This window comes from Oncorhynchus masou, chromosome 32 (genome assembly GCF_036934945.1).
Source record: "Oncorhynchus masou masou isolate Uvic2021 chromosome 32, UVic_Omas_1.1, whole genome shotgun sequence".
NCBI lineage: Eukaryota > Metazoa > Chordata > Actinopteri > Salmoniformes > Salmonidae > Oncorhynchus > Oncorhynchus masou.
In genome coordinates, this window is record NC_088243.1 from 88,051,549 (window position 1) to 88,073,844 (window position 22,296).

The window sequence follows — 22,296 nt, forward strand, 5'->3', positions numbered from 1 at the left end:
GTATGCAAATTGGAGTTGGTCTAGGATTTCTAGAATAATGGTGTTGATGTGAGCCATGACCAGCCTTTCAAAGCATTTCATGGTTACAGGCGTGAGTGCTACGGGTCGGTAGTCATTTAGGCAGGTTACCTTAGTGTTCTTGGGCACAGGGACTGTGGTGGTCTGCTTGAAGCGTGTTGGTATTACAGATTCATACAGGGAGAGTTTGAATATGTCAGTGAAGACACTTGCCAGTTGGTCAGCGCATGCTCGGAGTACATGTCCTGGTATTCCGTCTGGCCCTGCGGCCTTGTGAATGTTGACCTTTTTGAAGGTCTTTCTCACATCATCTGCAGAGAGCGTGATTACAAAGTTGTCCGGAACAGCTGATGCTCTCATGTATGTTTAGTATTACTTGACTCGAAACGAGCATAGAAGTTATTTAGCTTGTCTGGTAGGCTTGTGTTGCTGGGCATCTCTCTGCTGTGCTTCCCTTTGTAGTCTGTAATGGTTTCCAAGCTCTGCCACATCCGATGAGCGTCGTAGCTGGTGTTGTAGTGTTTGATCTTAGTCCTGTATTGGCGCTTTGACTGTTTATTGGTTCGTCGGAGGGCATAGAAGGATTTCTTACAAGCTTCCAGGTTAGAGTCTCGCTCCTTGAAAGTAGCAGCTCAGTGCAAATGTTGACTGCAATCCATGGCTTCTGGTTGGGTTTCGTACAGTCACTTTGGGGACGACGTCATCGATGCACTTATTGATGAAGCCAGTGACTGATGAGGTGTACTCCTCAATGCCATCGGAAGAATCCCAGAACATATTCAAGTCTGTGCTAGCAAAACATTTCTGTAGTTTAGCATCTGCTTCATCTGACCACTTTTTTATAGACAGAGCCACTGGTGCTTCCTGCTTTCATTTTTGCTTGGAAGCAGGATTCAGACGGATAGAATTGTGGTCGGATTTACCAAATGGAGGGCGAGGGAGAGCTTTGTACGTGTCTCTGTGTGTAGAGTACAGGTGATCTAGATTTTTTTGGGGGGTCATATTTGCCAAATGGAAAGGGAGGGAGAACATTGTACACATCTCTGTGTCTGGAGTAAAGGTGGTCTGGAGTTTTTCCCCTTTGGTTACACATTTAACATGCTGGTAGAAATTAGGTAAAACTGATTTAAGTTTCCCTGCATTAAAGTCCCCGGCCACTAGGAGCGTCACCTCTGCATGAGTGTTTTCCTGTTGGCTTATGTCGGTATACAGCTTATTGAGTTGCAAAAAATACTTCTGAAAACTATCTTGGTAGATAGTGTGGTCCACAGCTTATCGTGAGATACTCTACCTCAGTCGAGCAGAACCTTGAGACTTCCTTAGATATCCTGCACCAGCTGTTGTTTACAAATATGCGTAGGCCCCTGCCCCGTGTCTTACCCGAGGCTGCTGTTCTATCCAGCCAGCTGTATGTTATTCAGTATGTATGTCGTTCAGCCAACACTCTGTGAAACATAAGATATTACCGTTTTTAGTATCCCGTTGGTAGGATATATGTGCTTTTGTTTCGTCCCTTTTATTTTCCAGCGATTGAACATTAGCTAGCAGTACGGAGGGAAAAGGCAGATTAGCCATTAATCGCCTGATCCTCACAAGGCACCCTGATCTCTTTTTGACAAATCTCTTTTCCTTCTCCAGCGAATGACGGGGATGAGGGTCTGTTCGGATGTTTGGAGTATATCCTTACAGTCCGACTCATTAAAGAAAACGACTTTTTCCAGTGCGAGGTGAGTAATCACTGAAGTTGATTAGGGACTGTATTTACTGTTTAAAAGCATTAAAAAAACACATTTGCAATAGCAGAGACATGACCACGAAACTGCATATTATTATAATGTTGTTACATTGTTATAACTGAGGTATACAGTATAAGCAACTCTAAGAGCAACTTTATGCTTAGTGTTTCCTATAGGGAATTGGAGCAAGGCTAGGTTAGTGCAGTGCCCTCTCTTTCTCAGGTGGTTATTGGAGCCAGGCTAGGCTAGTGCAGTGCCCACTCGTTCTCAGGTGGTTATTGGAGCCAGGCTAGGCTAGTGCAGTGCCCACTCTTTCTCAGGCAGTCATTGGAGCCAGGCTAGGCTAGTGCAGTGCCCAATCGTTCTCAGGTGGTTATTGGAGCCAGGCTAGGCTAGTGTAGTGCCCACTCGTTCTCAGGCAGTCATTGGAGCCAGGCTAGGCTAGTGTAGTGCCCACTCGTTCTCAGGCAGTCATTGGAGCCAGGCTAGGCTAGTGTAGTGCCCACTCGTTCTCAGGCAGTCATTGGAGCCAGGCTAGGCTAGTGTAGTGCCCACTCTTTCTCAGGCAGTCATTGGAGCCAGGCTAGGCTAGTGTAGTGCCCACTCGTTCTCAGGCAGTCATTGGAGCCAGGCTAGGCTAGTGCAGTGCCCACTCGTTCTCAGGCAGTCATCGGAGCCAGGCTAGGCTAGTGCAGTGCCCTCTCTTTCTCAGGTGGTTATTGGAGACAGGCTAGGCTAGTATAGTGCCCACTCGTTCTCAGGCAGTCATTGGAGCCAGGCTAGGCTAGTGCAGTGCCCTCTCTTTCTCAGGTGGTTATTGGAGCCAGGCTAGGCTAGTGTAGTGCCCACTCGTTCTCAGGCAGTCATTGGAGCCAGGCTAGGCTAGTGTAGTGCCCACTCGTTCTCAGGCAGTCATTGGAGCAAGGCTAGGCTAGTGCAGTGCCCTCTCTTTCTCAGGTGGTTATTGGAGCCAGGCTAGGCTAGTGTAGTGCCCACTCGTTCTCAGGCAGTCATTGGAGCCAGGCTAGGCTAGTGTAGTGCCCACTCGTTCTCAGGCAGTCATTGGAGCCAGGCTAGGCTAGTGTAGTGCCCACTCGTTCTCAGGCAGTCATTGGAGCCAGGCTAGGCTAGTGCAGTGCCCTCTCTTTCTCAGGTGGTTATTGGAGCCAGGCTAGGCTAGTGCCCTCTCTTTCTCAGGTGGTTATTGGTGCCAGGCTAGGCTAGTGCAGTGCCCTCTCTTTCTCAGGTGGTTATTGGAGCCAGGCTAGGCTAGTGTAGTGCCCACTCTTTCTCAGGTGGTTATTGGTGCCAGGCTAGGCTAGTGCAGTGCCCTCTCTTTCTCAGGTGGTTATTGGTGCCAGGCTAGGCTAGTGCAGTGCCCACTCGTTCTCAGGCAGTCATTGGAGCCAGGCTAGGCTAGTGCAGTGCCCTCTCTTTCTCAGGCGGTTACCAAATCACTAAAGTCAAATCAAATTGTATTTGTCACACGTACTGAATAGAACACGTGTAGACCTTACAGTGAAATGCTTACTTACAAACCCTTATCCAACAATGCAGTTTAAGAAAAATATGTTTTAGGTAAGAAATAGATAAGTAAGAAATAAAACATAAAAATAATTAAAGAGTTGCAGTAAAATAACAGCAGCTGGGCTATGTACAAGGGGTACCGGTGCAGAGTCAATGTGCGGGAGTCAATGTGCGGGAGTCAATGTGGGGGAGTTAGGGTAAGCTAGTGCAGTCCCCCCTCTTTCTCAGGCAGTTATTGGAGCCAGGCTTCAGCAGAGCCGATGCATCTTGTGGTGTTTGTAGTGGTCAACACAAGACTCGACATCCAGCTAAAACTCAATGCAGGGAGCTCCTCGGCAGTGCAGCTTTAAGAGGATTGGCGAGGATGGGATCTGTAATATGTATTGTAGGCCCCTCCTCCCACAGTGATGTCAGTTGGAGGCAGAGAGGTGGGCAGTACTAAGGGACCGGGTTCATGCAATACTACTGAGACAACTAGGCACAGCTTAGCACACAGATACAGCATAACGTCTATTTCAGCCCCGCTGTAAGTGATACCGCACTAAGGAACACTTTCATCAAACTCCGTTGGGGGACAGAACACTACCCAGGCTACAGCCCATTTATGTGTTATTTTTTGTTGCTGAATATTAACCTTTAAAAAAAACTGTGCCGAAAAAGCTGAAGTTTTCAGTAATCGTACCAAACTGTTTAATTTTTGTGCGCTCTTGGATGGAAGTTTATGCGCATTGTTAAAACGCTGTTACACATGATCAATGAAACGGTCTTCCATACAAGCGATTTGCACCATTTGTTGCAAGAGAGAGCATTTTAAAACACACGCAGGGCTATTTCATGTAAATCAAGCGACTTGGACCATCAGCATCTCTCCTGCCTCCCGCGATTGAACCACAGTTAACCCACGATATCTGAAGAGGAATTACATAGGCTCTTTGAGTTACAAAAAAATATTCTGCAATCATTGCCTTTGCCTCTCGCATGTGGACCATAGACTTTTTTAGGACATGGATCATTTGCTGTAGTGGATAACCCTACCCTGATGTGTGTTTTTTGTTTGATTCCCGCTACCAGAAGAGGAGCTTTTTTTATCCACTTTCCCACTTCAGTGTAATTCTATGGCACTTCTTCTTCTAACGCACTGATGTCGCTACGTGACGGGAATTGCGATTGATTTTCCATATTCTGTTTCAAGGGATAGAAGGTCAACATTACTATCACTAGTGTCAAGTAAAGACAGGTAACATAATCAATTTCTAATATTAGTTTATTTCATTCTGAATACGATCCTACAAGTTTTTACGGTATCATGTCATATGAAAATTATAGGTACATTTAAAAGGAAATTATTCAACCTATGTAGAGGAAAATAATGTTATGATGATGGTCAAATATAGGAAGCCAAAGTCAAATATAGGAAGCCATCCATTTACGCAAACTGTAGGCTATATGCCTACGGACCGGATGCCACATCGCAGTTGATTCGCGTCGCTCAGTTACAGAGTTGCATGTATGGCACCATACAAATGTTATCAAACATCTTATAGATAAAAAATAATAATAATAATCACATTCAGCGTTAAAACGAGACACCCATTGAGTCATTGTTTTTCCGCATCGGATTTGGTCAGTCCAAAATCTATCGTGTAAAAAAACAACATTCATCTCGTTATAGTAAAGGTCTTTATAGTTATGATCACGAAACGTTTCAAAACATTTATACTGTGTTTTCTTCAAGCAGCCAAGAGGGTATTATGGAATAGACTATTCAACCATAGCTGTCTCATGACCATTATTGTCGGTCATCAGTTATTCAATCTGTGCGTGGTCAACATTGGTATACTTTTTTCAAATTCGTGTTTAAGTAGGCTGTGTAAACTAGGCTACCGTATACTTTTCGGCAGGTGAGTTTTTGACTGCACGTTTAATGAGCAGGTTAGCAGAGCGGTCACGAGCTGGCACAGCCACAAAGTCATAAAAATCTGATTTTATACCTAATCTTAACAACACTGCTAACCCTAATGACGGTTAATGAGTTTCATAATTAAAGCGGACCTCCCTGGTCAAATTGCATTATGGATAATGCACACCGCGACTGGAATGCAGCGTTAATCCTTTCAACTTCAGGGGCATTATCCCCTTTTACAAAAGCATTGTCAGTAGGTCCATTATTTGATATATAGGGACTGATTAGTGCTCTTGAGTAACACATATGCTGTACAGTAAACAAAGTACCCACACGCTCCATGCTCGAAAAGGACATGCACGAGGCTATCCATGCTCATTTTATTGAGGGGATTCACATGGGCAACATAGTCACTACCATATAGCCTTTCAATTGTTACATAGCAGGCGATGTCATACTGTTATTGTAGAGGACGATTATTATTGTAAAAAACTAACCGTAGGTCTATTCCTTGTTTGAGCAACTGGAGGCTATTCACATTTTATTCACACCAGGTTATCCAACATTGATTGCTTAATGATTTTCTGACTTACAAGACATGTCTGAATTTACTCTTAGAAAGACGTGTTGAGTCTTCTAAGCTTTTCTGATAGTTGATATGGTGTAGGCAGTGTAGGCTAACAGAGATTGATAACGCTTAAGTTCTTAGATCTACACCTTAGTGATCATAACACATCTACAGTCGCTTAGTTTTGCATTCATTCAAATGTACACCAGTGCTTAGTTGTCCTGTCCTAAGTTGTGGTAATTAACTATTGCCCGGTGGAATGATAAACCATTCTTCAATGGTAGTTATGTATGACGTCTGAGTGTTCTACTTGGATGTGCAATTTTGACTGTGTCTGGTGTTGCCTCTTACAAGTCCACCAATTCATAAGTAGCTGGTTTTATATTGGTACATGGTTTTATAGCTGGTGAAGCTATATCAACAGTGTCCAAAACAATATCTGAGACTTCAGTTGCAAGCTTCAAAATGTGGTTGTGAATGGTCCTCCTTTTTCCTCTTATCATATTTATTACATGATATTATTATAATAATGTTTTTATTATTTTATTATTATCATATATATTATATTATTATTATCATATATAATACATTATATTATATTATCAAATATATTATATCATATTATTATTCTCATATTTATTATATTATAGTATTATTATCATATGTACTATAATATTATTGCCATATATAATATACTATATTATTGTTATCATATATATTTTATTATATTATTATTATCATATCTACTACATCATATTATTATTATTACCATATATATTATATTATATTATTATCATCATATATATTATATTATTATTATCATATATATTATATTATATTATTATCATCATATATATTATATTATATTATTATTATCATATGCACTATATTATATTATTGTTATCATATATATCATATTCTATTATTATTATCATATATATTTAATTATATTCTATATTTTTTATATGACTATTATTATTAGTAGTATTATCATTATTATTACTAATATTCATAATGATCCTGCTACCAGTCACGTTCTCTAATACCCTCCTATATCTACATATGTATCTGAAACACTCCAGTATCCCTGTACATTGTACTTATGTTATTGGCATTGTGCTTGTCTTTAATATGTGTTTCATTTGTATTGGCTGTGCTATTTTCATATTGATTCCTGCGCTGTTGGGTAGAGCATTCAAGTTATGAATTTCACTGTACTTGTGCATGTGACAAATACAACTTGAACTATAATTGTTTTTTGAATTTAAATCACGTCTATATTTCTTCAGTAGCCTAACTTCCACAATGATTTAGAACGATAAACATTTGCACATACATAATGTCTGTCTCGCAGGGCATCAAACAGAGGAACACAGTCAAGGGTATCAATTATGTGTATTTTATTGTGAACAGTATAGTCTTCATCGCCTCTTTGGCTAACACAACAAACACGTCTCATTTCATCCTGCTGTGTTAAACTACTTTTTTTCCTCTCCAAATGCACGTTAAAGAAAAACTGCTTACCAAGCCAATGGTTTCTCGAGAATGATTGCTATTCCCTTTCCTAGAAAAAATGTAAATAATATACTGAACTAATACTTTTCACCACTTTCAATAGCTACCAAACAAACTTGTGTTTGTGACAAGTAAAAATAGATTTGAAGGGTTGTTTGACTATCCAATCAAAAGTTAGAATAAAGCAAATGTTATCCATTTTTTTTAAATTTGACTCTTTAGCATTAGATGTTGAAATGATCCTGATATTTATATTGGCGCTGGTAGTATTCCATGTGTAATTAACTGACATGTCTCTTCACTGCCCTCTAGAGGTACTCAGAGTGTTATCCCATGAACTGACGTGACACGATGTGAAGGATTTTCATGCCAATTTTTTTGTGACGTTATCACCTCTGTGTTGGTCATTCTTAGTGATGCATCTATGGAATATCTTGACGTTTTCTTTCTCATATTAAAAACAGAAATTATTTTTGATTATTATCTCACCGTGTTGACATTTCTATCCAGAAAATAATGCAACTGCACAAAAGCAAAAAATTATTCTCATAACTTTGAAATGTTTGATTTATTTTACCTCGGGATTGATATATGATTGATGCATTTACTGTACATTGGGACTAAATTCGATTTTTAACAAATTTGACTGAAGAATTAAGACATATTGACAATGTAATAGTCTTATCTGAGCTAAAATGTCAAAAAGACAATACTAATTAGCTATTTTTAAAATGGTTCATTCTTATCAGCAGGAATCTTCTCTGCCCCAGCTCTGAAGACCACAGTCATTACTCAGTGATGAGAAATCTACCATTATTCCTCTTGTGACAACTAGATAAGGAAACTTCTAGGCTGTAGATCTTTTAAAGGAAGACTGAATAGATCTTGACAATAAACCTGTTTGTCTGCCAGTCTGCCGAAGCTCCATGAAACCAAGAGAGATAGAGACTGGGGTTACCAAGATTGTGTCGCTTTGCAAGTCCAGCTTGCAAGGCTTTAAGAAATATCTCTTCATGTATATCCATGGACACCCAAATCACAGTTTTGGGGATAGAGAACAACATTTCTGGAGTGACTCCATCAATCTTCTGTTTAAGATGCCAGATAAATACATTCTTTGGGAAGGTGAAGGTGTCCCCCACCCCTCTCTCTCCACTGCCACAGCTCAGTCTGATAATACTAGCCTGCCCGAACGGCCTGTCCATCATATTGTCATGTAAAGTAATCCAGGAGCTGTCTGCTACTAGCCTCCCCCGTTCAGCTCTGTCTCCAGAGAGAGGAGAGAAGCAGAGTTGTCTCGCCTAGGGCTCAAAATAGCTCTTTCTGGAGCCTAGTGAAATGTTAGCATGGAAAGATGTTCTGCTTGATTGACATTTAAACTTTATTTTCATTATTCGTTCATTCATTATTTTCCCAAATCTTCGTTGTCAAACTGTTCTTTTTTGAAACTGTAAAAGTTGTAGCTCATTGCTCAATCTGCCCAATGCAGAGTTTTGAAGATGGTGTAATTTGGAGAAAGATCTGTGCAGAACATGGCTAAATGAACAATTCTTTCTCTCTAGGAAAGCTGAAAACTTCAAAGACAAACAAATCACAACCCCCATGCAGTGTTTTCATTTATATGACTCTGTTTTTATACAAGTAACTGTGCTGCTGAGAGTAACCTTCACATAGATGGCTGTCATGTAGATACCATAAGCAATGCTTTTCTAACCCAAAAAGGCTTATAATGAGTCTAACCCCGACCATATAATGAGTCTAAACCTAACCCTATAATGAGTCTAAACCTACCCTATAATGAGTCTAACCCCAACCCTACAATAAGTCTAAACCTAACACTATAATGAGTCTAAACCTAACCCTATAATGGGTCTAACCCCAACCCTATAATGAGTCTAACCCCAACCCTATAATGAGTCTAAACCTAACCCTATAATGAGTCTAACCCCAACCCTATAATGAGTCTAACCCCAACCCTATAATGAGTCTAAACCTAACCCTATAATGAGTCTAACCCCAACCCTATAATGATTCTAACCCTAACCTTATAATGAGTCTAACCCTAACCCCTATAATGAGTCTAACCCTAACCCCTATAATGAGTCTAACCCTAACCCTATAATGAGTCTAACCCCAACCCTATAATGAGTCTAACCCTAACCCTATAATGAGTCTAACCCTAACCCTACAATGAGTCTAACCCTAACCATATAATGAGTCTAAACCTAACCCTATAATGAGTCTAACCCTAACCCTATAATGAGTCTAAACCTAACCCTATAATGAGTCTAAACCTAACCCTATAATGAGTTTAACCCTAACCCCATAATGAGTCTAAACCTAACCCTATAATGAGTCTAAACCCAACCCTATAATGAGTCTAACCCCAACCCTATAATGAGTCTAAACCTAACCCTATAATGAGTCTAAACCTAACCCTATAATGAGTCTTACCCCAACCCTATAATGAGTCTAAACCTAACCCTATAATGAGTCTAACCCTAACCCTACAATGAGTCTAACCCTAACCCTATAATGAGTCTAAACCTAACCCTATAATGAGTCTAAACCTAACCCTATAATGAGTCTAACCCCAACCCTATAATGAGTCTAACCCCAACCCTATAATGAGTCTAAACCTAACCCTATAATGAGTCTAACCCTAACCCTATAATGAGTCTAACCCTAACCCTATAATGAGTCTAACCCTAACCCTAAAATGAGTCTAACCCTAACCCTATAATGAGTCTAACCCTAACCCTATAATGAGTCTAACCCTAACCCTATAATGAGTCTAAACCTAACCCTATAATGAGTCTAACCCTAACCCTATAATGAGTCTAACCCTAACCCTATAATGAGTCTAACCCTAACCCTATAATGAGTCTAAACCTAAACCTATAATGAGTCAAAAACCATGAGTCTAACCCTAACCCTATAATGAGTCTAACCCTAACCCTATAATGAGTCTAACCATAACCCTTTAATGAGTCTAACCCCAACCATATAATGAGTCTAAACCTAACCCTATAATGAGTCTAACCCGAACCCCATAATGAGTCTAAACCTAACCCTATAATGAGTCTAACCCCAACCCTATAATGAGTCTAACCCTAAACCTATAATGAGTCAAAAAGTATGAGTCTATCCCCAACCCTATAATGAGTCTAACCCTAACCCTTTAATGAGTCTAACCCTAACCCTTTAATGAGTCTATCCCCAACCCTATAATGAGTCTAACCCTAACCCTTTAATAAGTCTAACCCTAACCCTATAATGAGTCTAACCCTAACCCTATAATGAGTCTAACCCCAACCCTATAATGAGTCTAACCCTAACCCTATAATGAGTCTAAACCTAAACCTATAATGAGTCAAAAACCATGAGTCTAACCCTAACCCTATAATGAGTCTAACCCTAACCCTATAATGAGTCTAACCCTAACCCTTTAATGAGTCTAACCCCAACCATATAATGAGTCTAAACCTAACCCTATAATGAGTCTAAACCGAACCCCATAATGAGTCTAAACCTAACCCTATAATGAGTCTAACCCCAACCCTGTAATGAGTCTAACCCTAAACCTATAATGAGTCAAAAAGTATGAGTCTATCCCCAACCCTATAATGAGTCTAACCCTATCCCTATAATTAGTCTAACCCTAACCCTATAATGAGTCTAACCCCAGCCCTATAATGAGTCTAACCCTAACCCTTTAATGAGTCTAACCATAACCCTTTAATGAGTCTATCCCCAACCCTATAATGAGTCTAACCCTAACCCTTTAATAAGTCTAACCCTAACCCTATAATGAGTCTAACCCTAACCCTATAATGAGTCTAACCCCAACCCTATAATGAGTCTAACCCTAACCCTATAATGAGTCTAACCCTAACCCTTTAATGAGTCTATCCCCAACCCTATAATGAGTCTAACCCTAACCCTATAATGAGTCTAACCCTAACCCCTATAATGAGTTTAACCCCAACCCTATAATGAGTCTAACCCCAACCCTATAATGAGTCTAACCCTAACCCTATAATGAGTCTAACCCTAACCCTATAATGAGTCTAACCCTAACCCTTTAATGAGTCTAACCCTAACCCTATAATGAGTCTAACCCTATAATCAGTCTAAACTTAACCCTATAATGAGCCTAACCCTTTAATGAGCCTAACCCTTTAATGAGTCTAACCCTATAATGAGTCTAACCCTTTAATGAGTCTAACCCCAACCCTATAATGAGTCTAACCCCAACCCTATAATGAGTCTAAACCTAACCCTATAATGAGTCTAACCCTAACCCTATAATGAGTCTAAACCTAAACCTATAATGAGTCAAAAACTATGAGTCTAACCCTAACCCTATAATGAGTCTAACCCTAACCCTATAATGAGTCGAACTGTATAATGAGTCTAACCCTAACCCTATAATGAGTCTAACCCTATAATCAGTCTAAACTTAACCCTATAATGACTCTAACCCTTTAATGAGTCTAACCCTATAATGAGTCTAACCCTATAATGAGTCTAACCCTATAATGAGTCCAACCCTAACCCTATAATGAGTCTAAACCTAAACCTATAATGAGTCAAAAACTATGAGTCTAACCCTAACCCTATAATGAGTCTAACCCTAACCCTATAATGAGTCGAACTGTATAATGAGTCTAACCCTAACCCTATAATGAGTCTAACCCTATAATCAGTCTAAACTTAACCCTATAATGACTCTAACCCTTTAATGAGTCTAACCCTATAATGAGTCTAACCCTATAATGAGTCTAACCCTATAATGAGTCCAACCCTAACCCTATAATGAGTCTAAACCTAAACCTATAATGAGTCAAAAACTATGAGTCTAACCCCAACCCTATAATAAGTCTAACCCTAACCCTATAATGAGTCTAACCCTAAACATATAATGAGTCAAAAAGTATGAGTCTATCCCCAACCCTATAATGAGTCTAACCCTAACCCAAAAATGAGTCTAACCCCAAACCTATAATGAGTCTAACTTCAAACCTATAATGAGTCTATCCTTATAATGAGTCTATCCCTATAATAAATCTAACCCTATAATGTGTCTATTACTATCATGATTCTAATACAAACCCTACTAATTGTGGAGTCTAATCCTATAATTAGTCTAACCCTAACCCTATAATGAGTCTAACCCTAACCTTATAATGAGTCTAACCCTATAATGAGTCTATCCCTATAATGAGTCCAACCCTATAATGAGTCTAACCCTTTAATGAGTCTAACCCTATAATGAGTCTAACCCTATAATGAGTCCAACCCTATAATGAGTCTAACCCTACCCCTATAATGAGTCTAAAACTGACCTTATAATGAGTCTAACACTATAATGAGTATATCCCTATAATGAGTCTAACCCTATAATGAGGTAACAATATAATGAGTCTAACTTTAACCCTACAATGAGTCTAACCCTATAATTAGTCTAACCCTAACCCTATAATGATTCTAACCCTAACCCTATACTGATTCTAACCCTAACCCTATCATGAGTCTAACCCTATAATGATTCTAACCCTAACCCTATAATGATTCTAACCCTAAGCCTATAATGATTCTAACCCTAACCCTATATTGAGTCTAACCCTAACCCTATAATGATTCTAACCCTAACCCTATATTGAGTCTAACCATAACCCTATAACGAGTCTATCCTAATAATGAGTCGAACCCTATAATGAGTCTAACCCTATAATTAGTCTAACCCTAACCCTATAATGATTCTAACCCTAACCCTATATTGAGTCTAACCCTAACCCTATAATGAGTCTAACCCTATAATGAGTCTAACCCTAACCCTATAATGAGTCTAACCCTAACCCTATATTGAGTCTAACCCTAACCCTATAATGAGTCTAACCCTATAATGAGTCTAACCCTATAATGAGTCTAACCCTAACCCTATAATGAGTCTAACCCTAACCCTATAATGATTCTAACCCTAACCCTATATTGAGTCAAACCATAACCCTATAATGAGTCTATCCTAATAATGTGTCTAACCCTATAATGAGTCTAACCCTAACCCTATATTGAGTCTAACCCTAACCCTATATTGAGTCTAACCCTAACCCTATAATGAGTCTAACCCTATAATGAGTCTAACCCTAACCCTATAATGAGTCTAACCCTAACCCTATAATGATTCTAACCCTAACCCTATATTGAGTCTAACCATAACCCTATAATGAGTCTATCCTAATAATGTGTCTAACCCTATAATGAGTCTAACCCTATAATGAGTCTAACCCTAACCCTTTAATGAGTCGAACCCTAACCCTATAATGAGTCTAACCCTAACCCTATAATGAGTCTAACCCTATAATGAGTCTAACCATAACCCTATAATGAGTCTAACCCTAACCCTATAATGAGTCTAACCCTATAATGAGTCTAACCCTATAATGATTCTAACCCTATAATGATTCTAACCCTAACCCTATAATGAGTCTATCCTAATAATGTGTCTAACCCTATAATGAGTCTATCCTTATAATAAGTCTAACCCTATAATGAGTCTAACCCTATAATGTTTCCAACTCTATAAGGAGTCTAACCCTACCCCTATAATTAGTCTAAAACGTACCCTATAATGGGTCTAACACTATATTAAGTCTATCCCTATAATGAGTATAAACCTATAGTGAGACTAATCCTATATTGAGTCTAACCCAAACCTTATAATAATTCTAACCCTATAATGAGTCTATCTTTATAATGAGTCTAACCCTATCATGAGTCGAATCCTAACCTTATAATGAGTCTAAACCTATAATGATTCTAACCCAAAACCTATAATGAGTGTAACGTTAACCCTATCATGAGTCTAAGCCTATAATGAGTCTAACCCTATATTGACTCTAACCGTAACCCTATAATGAGTCTAGCCTTAACCCAATAATGAGTATATCCCTATAATGATTATATACCTATAATGAATCTTATCCTATAATGAGTCTAAACTTAACCCTATAATGAGTCGAACCCTAACCCTATGAGTCTAAACTTAACCCTATAATGGGTCTAAACTTAACCCTTTAATGATTCTAACCCAAACCTTATAATGTGTCTAATCCTACAACGAGTCTAACCCTATAATGAGTCTAAACTTAACCCTATCATGAGTCTAACCCTAACCCTATAAGGATTCTAACCCTATAATGAGTCTAAACTTAACCCTATCACGAGTCTAACCCTAACCCTATAATGAGTCTAAACTTAACCCTATCATGAGTCTAACCCTATAATGAGTCTAACCCTATAAGGATTCTAACCCTATAATGAGTCTAACGTTAACCCAATAATGTGTCTAACCCAAACCTTATAATGTGTCTAACCTTATAAGGAGTCTAAAGCCCGATAAGGATTCTAACCCTATAATGAGTCTCACCTGAGTGCTTCATTATGACAATGATTGAAAGACAGTCAGATAAGATCATAGGAGTTAACAATAGAACACCTTGCCTTTCTGGCTGATTCCAAACGAGTTTGATTAAATCCTTCAACTATTGTAGTAATTTATTTACTTTTAGGGATGCTGCTATGGCAGTTAGATGGCACCACCATCTCAATGTAAAATATCCCATATTGTAAAGTTTTCATACGGTAGTCATAGATTCATTCTCAAGACAGTGTACTAGCTCTGTCCCTATGTACTGTCGATAGAAAATGCACAGTTCCACAGAACGCTTCTCAACACAGCTGTGCAAAATCTCTGTGATGGATATTAAAATAAGGGCTCTGGGAGGGGAAATGAAAGGTAGATTGATACTCTCTTTATTACCTCCTAACCAATGTGTTGTGTGAGTCTACATCTTCTATACGGCGTATGATAAATGCTCAGAGATCAGATGGATAGGCCTGGAATGCAGCGAGACGTAAATAACACATTCATATGTTAGTGATTGGATGTAAGTTGTTGGAATGATGTAAAAAAATAACGTTGAAAAGCGAAGCGTTATTGAATACATCCATGTTTAACCCCAGTGTATTACAGCTGTGGTGTTATGTACTATTTCTTTTAAGATGTCTTCCAAGGTTCGACATTAAAAAGGGGCCATGAATTCTCCTATTTTATATCACCTTTATTTTGAAGTCATACTGAGACTCGGATCTGTTTTACAGATGAGCCCTGCATGAATATGTCAAACACATACAATACACAACATGACTAAAAATATTAAGAAAAACAGACATATTTATCAACATAGATGTCTCCGATCATGACAAAAAAAAAAAAGCTTTACCCAAATCTGTGGAAACCCGAAGGGGCATCCAGTGTTATTCAAGTCTGAGACTGGGTTTGGCAATTTGTAAGTCTAAATTGATAGATACATAGGATGTTTCTGCATCAGTGCTTTGTAGATCAACACAAGACAATGCTGTTCTCTCCTTACATATAAAGAGGCCCAACCCACTTTTTGACACAAAACACAATGGTGAGTTCTAGAATCATCACCAGCAATAAACCTAAGTGTCCAATGGTGACTTCTAGAATCATCACCAGTAATACAACTAAGGGAACAATGGTGAGTTCTAGAATCATCACCAGTAATAAACCTAATGACACAATGGTGACTTCCATAACCATCACATGTAATAAACCTAAGGACCAATTGTGAGTTCTAGAACCATCACCAGTAATAAACCTAAGGGAACAATGGTGAGTTCTAGAACCATCACCAGTAATTAACCTAAGGGCCCAATGGTGAGTTCTAGAACCATCACCAGTAATAAACCTAAGGGAACAATGGTGAGTTCTAGAACCATCACCAGTAATAAACCTAAGGGAACAATGGTGAGTTCTAGAATCATCTCAGTAATAAACCTAAGGGAACAATGGTGAGTTCTAGAACCATCACCAGTAATAAACCTAAGGGAACAATGGTGAGTTCTAGAATCATCACCAGTAATAAACCTAAGGGAACAATGGTGAGTTCTAGAACCATCACCAGTAATAAACCTAAGGGAACAATGGTGAGTTCTAGAACCATCACTAGTAATAAACCTAAGGGAACAATGGTGAGTTCTAGAATCATCTCAGTAATAAACCTAAGGGCACAATAGAAAACATAATCTTGTGGTTTAAGTGTAGCTGCTGCTGCACGCATATAGATAATATCCCCAGAATCTAAAACAGACATAAAAGTGTCTTGGACTATTTCCTTCCTATTAACCAAAGTCAGATATGCTTTGTTTCTGTAAAATAAACCAACCTTGAACTTCAACTTCTTCACCAGCTCAGTGACATGTTTTTTAAATGACAGTTTGTCGTCAAGGAAGATACCAATATATTTCTAGGAAGGAACTCGCTCAATTTGTGTACCGTTCAAACTAGTCATTACAAATGCATTTAAATCTGGGTTATGGGACCAGAAAAAAGTATTCATGTTGTTCTGTTTACATTTAGCACTAGCTTTAGATCCATGACCACTGCAGTGCTATAAAAATCAAACTTCAAATGTGAAAAGCCTTGACCCACCGATGGAGCAATTGAGTACAAACCTGTATCTGCATATAAATGTATATAAAACATTATTTTACAGCATTATCAATGTTATTTATTTAGATTGTAAACAGTAGTGGGCCGATGATCGAACCTTGGGGCACCCATTTATGTAACTCAAGGAACTCATGGTAGCCGTAGTGGTGCTATGTTTAGGTCTGAATCCAGATTGATTAATTAATATTAAGAACACAATTTACAGATAGATAGTAACATAGCTGTTTGTTGACCAATGAAAATAGTATTTTTGCAAGACAAGGGATCCATGGAAATGGGTAAAAAATGATTAAGATCATTACTATCCCTTATGGAGTGGTAGAAAACTTTCCACAATTTTGGAATATTTCTTGATACTAAAGTTACATAAAAAATGTGTCTTACTGAACCAGCAATGAGGGGCGCTACATACCTAAGCAGAGACGGGTCCTCGTGACACATCGTAAAACGCATCACAACTGCACTAATTAAACAAACTTTACATCTCCGCTGGTCCAGGTCTCCCTTGTAAAAGAGACCTGAAATTAAATTTAAAAAGTATAGTTGTTAACGTAAATTCTAATCCAAATAACCTGAAAGTTGTTCTTGATATAAGAAGCAGAGCAACTGTCATCATATCTCCATGCTCCCTTTTTGGATGGCCTAGTTTGGTTTTGGCAATAGGGACCTTTGCCCTCCAGGCAGGTTTTAGCACACAAAGCCCATGATAGAATTGGTGGAACTATCTACCAAGTAAACTGGCATAAAATAGGAAAACAATGATTTATGAATACTGTCAGATGGTGCTGAAAACCATAGGGTGTTATTCTTTTTACTATTGACTATTTACTAATTTACCATGGGCCTAATGATAGAGAGAGAGAGATCAGGCAGAGCACTTCTTTTCTGTCTAATAACGATACATGTAGCATGTTAGAGAAAACTCAATTAAATAATGGTAATGATTTCATTTTATGATTATATTCTATTATAATATAATTATATCCTAATGTGAGACATGGTGGCTTTCGTAATGCGTCAATTAATTGTTATGCAGAACATGTTGTTTTCATATGGCTGGGTATTCACGGAATCGTTCACATTCCAGTTTTTGTTTTGTTTTTTGTTTTCTTCCAGATACTCAACAAATGAGACTTTTAAGTTAATTTGCTGTTAAAATGTATTTCTAATCTATGGTTCTGCATTAAAATGAAGGTTATTGCACACGCAGTAACACCTATCCACCACACTGGAAGATAGATGTAGGCTGCATCCTAAATAGTACCATAGCCCATATATAGTACACATATATAGTACTTTAGACCAGGACCAAATCTTAGTCGGTTTCCCATGTTTCCTGCTCGTAACGATCTCACTGATTCCCAGAATGCATATCTTTCAAACCCGATGACACCGCAAGGTCAACTCATGTACCAAACGAAATGCCTCACACTAGCATTCAGACAAGTTTGTGTATCGACAACGCCAATGATGATCTCCTCTGATTCACACACACACACACACACACACACACACACACACACACACACACACACACACACACACACACACACACACACACACACACACACACACACACACACACACACACACACACACACACCCTCCCTGCGATGAAAATATGAATTGGTTGATTACTGCAATGTGACGGATTGATGGAAGATGACAACTAATAACCTGTTCGTGTCTTTGTGTTCAACGGAGTGTCGTCAAAGGTTCATTGTGTAAAATGTCTGTTAATTCGCTCTCAAAGACATTGGAGGGATGCAGGCTCAGAGCTAGTTAGGTTGATAGGTCAAGTTCAACCCCTCTCCATAAGGGAGAATCATACTAATTACAGTCAGAATACATGGGTCTGCGTTTGAGTGACACCCTCTTCCCTAAATAGTGCACTGTTTTTGATCATAGAGCTCTGGTCAAAAAGTAGAGGAAATAGGGTGCGCCTCTGCAGATGTAACCTGTGTATCATCTAACTTTTGCAGAGACATGTCTCTCTCTCTCTCTCTCTCTCTCTCTCTCTCTCTCCCTCTCTCTCTCTCTCTCTCTCTCTCTCTCTCTCTCTCTCTGTCTGTCTGTCTGTCTCTCTCTCAAATTCAAGCTGCTTTATTGGCATGAAAAACATTGTGTCAATATTGCCAAAGCAACAATGTATACAATATACATTGTAACAAAATTATAAATGATAGCAAATATAAAAGTGTAGTAAATAATAATACAAAATTAAATACAAAAATAATAACAATAAAATGGTAACAGTCAATAGTAGAATATGTAATAAATAATAATCATGATAATAATAATCTCTCTCTCTCTCTCTCTGTCTCTCTCGCTCTCTCTCTCTCTCTCTCTCTCAGTGACAGAGTTGCAGCCTCTCTGATTATGGACTTAGCAGGTCATGCCCATGTGCTGGTGGTGTTGCTCACCTGCCTGGTCTTGCTGTCCTGGGCCCAAGAGAAGGACTACACGGTGAGGGAGGAGCAGCCCGAGAATGTCCGCATCGGGAACCTACGGAAGGACTTGGACCTGAACCTTGACCCTGACTTCAAGCTGTCCTCGCCACTGCAGTTTAAGCCCGTCTACAAAACGGGCGATGTGCCTTTGGTGAGGGTAGAGGCCAACACCGGGGAGATCTTCACCACGGCTCACCGCATCGACCGAGAGAAGCTCTGCTCAGGAGTATTCAACGAGAAGCGCTGCTTCTACGAGATCGAGGTCGCCGTTCTGCCTGACGAGATCTTCCGTCTGGTCAAGATCCGGTTCCTGATTGAGGACATCAATGACAACGCTCCACTCTTCCAGTCCACCGTAATAAACATCTCCATCCCAGAGAACACTGCCATCAACACCCGATACCCCGTGCCCTCTGCATTTGACCCAGATGTGGGGATCAATGGGATCCAACACTATGAACTTGTCAAGGTGAGCTCACACTTCTCTCAATCAGTATCGAGTGACTGTCACTGCTTGTGTGCTTGACATGAAGATCAATAGTTTGTATTCTTTAGAATTGTTTGTTTTCATTCTTATTTGTTTGAAAAACAGTTACACAAATTGTTAACTCCAGAAGATTGTCAACGCTAGCTTAAATCATTTAAAAATATTCTATAATTCAAAACATCGGAAAAGACGGGGTAGATGTATTAGGTACTAGCTCCATACAGTACCACCCCTCCCAGTATCACTGCTGTTCACCTGCATTTAGTTGAACCCATAAGGCTGTGTGTTAGTAGAGCTGTTCTCTGTTGTCAGACTTTATAAGCCACGTTTCCACGCTTAAATCAGAACAGAGCCTTAGGGCCACCGAGAAACCACCATGCTTTCTTTGAAAAGGCTTTATGTCATTATGTGTAGCAAGTCAAAAGCAAGGTGTAGTTTTGCTATAAACCATAACAACAAAAGTCCATTTAGGAAATTGCAGATGCAGCATATTCCTCCGATTTCCGGGAAAAAAAGGTTAAATGTCGGGAATATTGTATATTATTGCCTAGAAAAGGACCGTACTGTATTATGCTAATAAGTTCCTCATGCAGAACCCACCGTTCTTTTTATCATCTAATTGATGTTCTATTAAATCGCAGCGCAATTTTCTCAGTTGCCTTAATGAAGTCGGCCTAAAACCAGAAAGTAGGATAATGCCATGCATTCTCCATTCATAGTCTAGACAATACTCAATACATCGTGGAGGAAGATGAATATTGCAGATTATCTGAGGCCTGCTTGCGAATTCTAATTCTTACAGTTTTTGAGAGGAGATGCAGCACATCATTTGCTATGCGGAGGTGGCACTAAACACATGTAAAGGCTGTAGCAGATAGTCTTCTATAACAAGCATGTACGTGAAAAGGTTGCTTTGGAAAAGGTTGTCTCATCTCGGCGACACGATGATGTTTTTAGGAGCTCGATGTGAGATGATAATGAGACGAGTCACAGGTTGTCTGATATTAAGTTTGCTTTGTGTGAAAATTAACAGTTTCCTTGCTGCTCATGTCTGACTTGATTACCAATTTGCATTTTGAATGCGTTATTTCTGTGCCAAGGCCTCCCCCGCTGAAATGTACTGAATTGTTCATGCCTGGAAAATGACCAGCCAAATGTTTGGCACACAGCAGTGATGATGATCTCCAGTCATTCCCATCACCTTTTCATGACTGTTATCTCCTCTCCTCCTCTCCTTTCATGACTATTATCTTCTCCTCTCCTTTCATGGCTGTTATCTCCTCTCCTCCTCTCCTTTCATGGCTGTTATCTCCTCTCCTTCACTACTTTCATGACAATTATCTCCTCATCTCCTTTAATGACTGTTATCTCCTCTCCTCATCTCCTTTAATGACTGTTATCTCCTCTCCTCCTCTCCTTTCATGACTATTATCTCCTCTCCTCCTCTCCTTTCATGACTGTTATCTCCTCTCCTCCTCTCCTTTCATAACTATTATCTCCTCTCCTAATCTCCTTTCATGACTGTTATCTCCTCTCCTCCTCTCCTTTCATGACTGTTATCTCCTCTCCTCCTCTCCTTTCATGGCTGTTATCTCCTCTCCTCCTCTCCTTTCATGACCGTTATCTCCTCTCCTCCACTCCTTTCATGGCTGTTATCTCCTCTCTTCCTCTCCTTTCATGACTATTATCTCCTCTCCTAATCTCCTTTCATGACTGTTATCTCCTCTCCTTTCATGACTGTTATCTCCTCTCCTCCTCTCCTTTCATGGCTGTTATCTCCTCTCCTCCTCTCCTTTCATGACTGTTATCTCCTCTCCTCCTCTCATTTCATGACTGTTATCTCGTCTCCTCCTCTCCTTTCATGACTAGTATCTCCTCTCCTAATCTCCTTTCATGACTGTTATCTCCTCTCTTTTCATGACTGTTATCTCCTCTCCTCCTCTCCTTTCATGACTGTTATCTCCTCTCCTCCACTCCTTTCATGGCTGTTATCTCCTCTCCTCCTCTCCTTTCATGACTAGTATCTCCTCTCCTAATCTCCTTTCATGACTGTTATCTCCTCTCCTTTCATGACTGTTATCTCCTATTCCTCCTCTCCTTTCATGACTGTTATCTCCTCTCCTCCTCTCCTTTCATGGCTGTTATCTCCTCTCCTCATCTCCTTTCATGACTGTTATCTCTTCTCCTCCTCTCATTTCATGACTGTTATCTCCTCTCCTCCTCTCATTTCATGACTATTATCTCCTCTCCTCCTCTACTTTCATGAATGTCATCTCCTCTCGTCCTCTCCTTTCATGACTGTTATCTTCTCTCCTCCTCTCCTTTCATGACTGTTAGCTCCTCTCCTCCTCTCCTTTCATGACTGTTATCTCCTATTCCTCCTCTCCTCTCATGACTGTTATCTCCTCTCCTCCTCTCATTTCATGACTGTTATCTTCTCTCCTCCTCTCCTTTCATGACTGTTAGCTCCTCTCCTCCTCTCCTTTCATGACTGTTATCTCCTCTCCTTTCATGACTGTTATCTCCTCTCCTCCTCTCCTTTCATGAC

At 39.5% G+C, this 22,296-nt stretch overlaps 1 protein-coding gene across 2 annotated transcripts in view; it reads left to right on the forward strand.

Annotated features, from left to right (window-relative positions):
- The first annotated feature begins 3,754 nt into the window (after nt 1-3,754).
- The window catches only part of LOC135526775 (protocadherin-11 X-linked-like), a 309,098-nt gene continuing 290,556 nt past the window's right edge, over nt 3,755-22,296 (forward strand). For both annotated transcript variants that reach the window (XM_064955432.1, XM_064955433.1), the window contains exons 1-2: nt 3,755-4,518; nt 19,166-19,730. In XM_064955432.1, the coding sequence (XP_064811504.1) occupies nt 19,191-19,730 (540 nt within the window). In that variant the 5' untranslated portion in view covers nt 3,755-4,518; nt 19,166-19,190. The remainder of the gene's footprint in view (nt 4,519-19,165; nt 19,731-22,296) is intronic.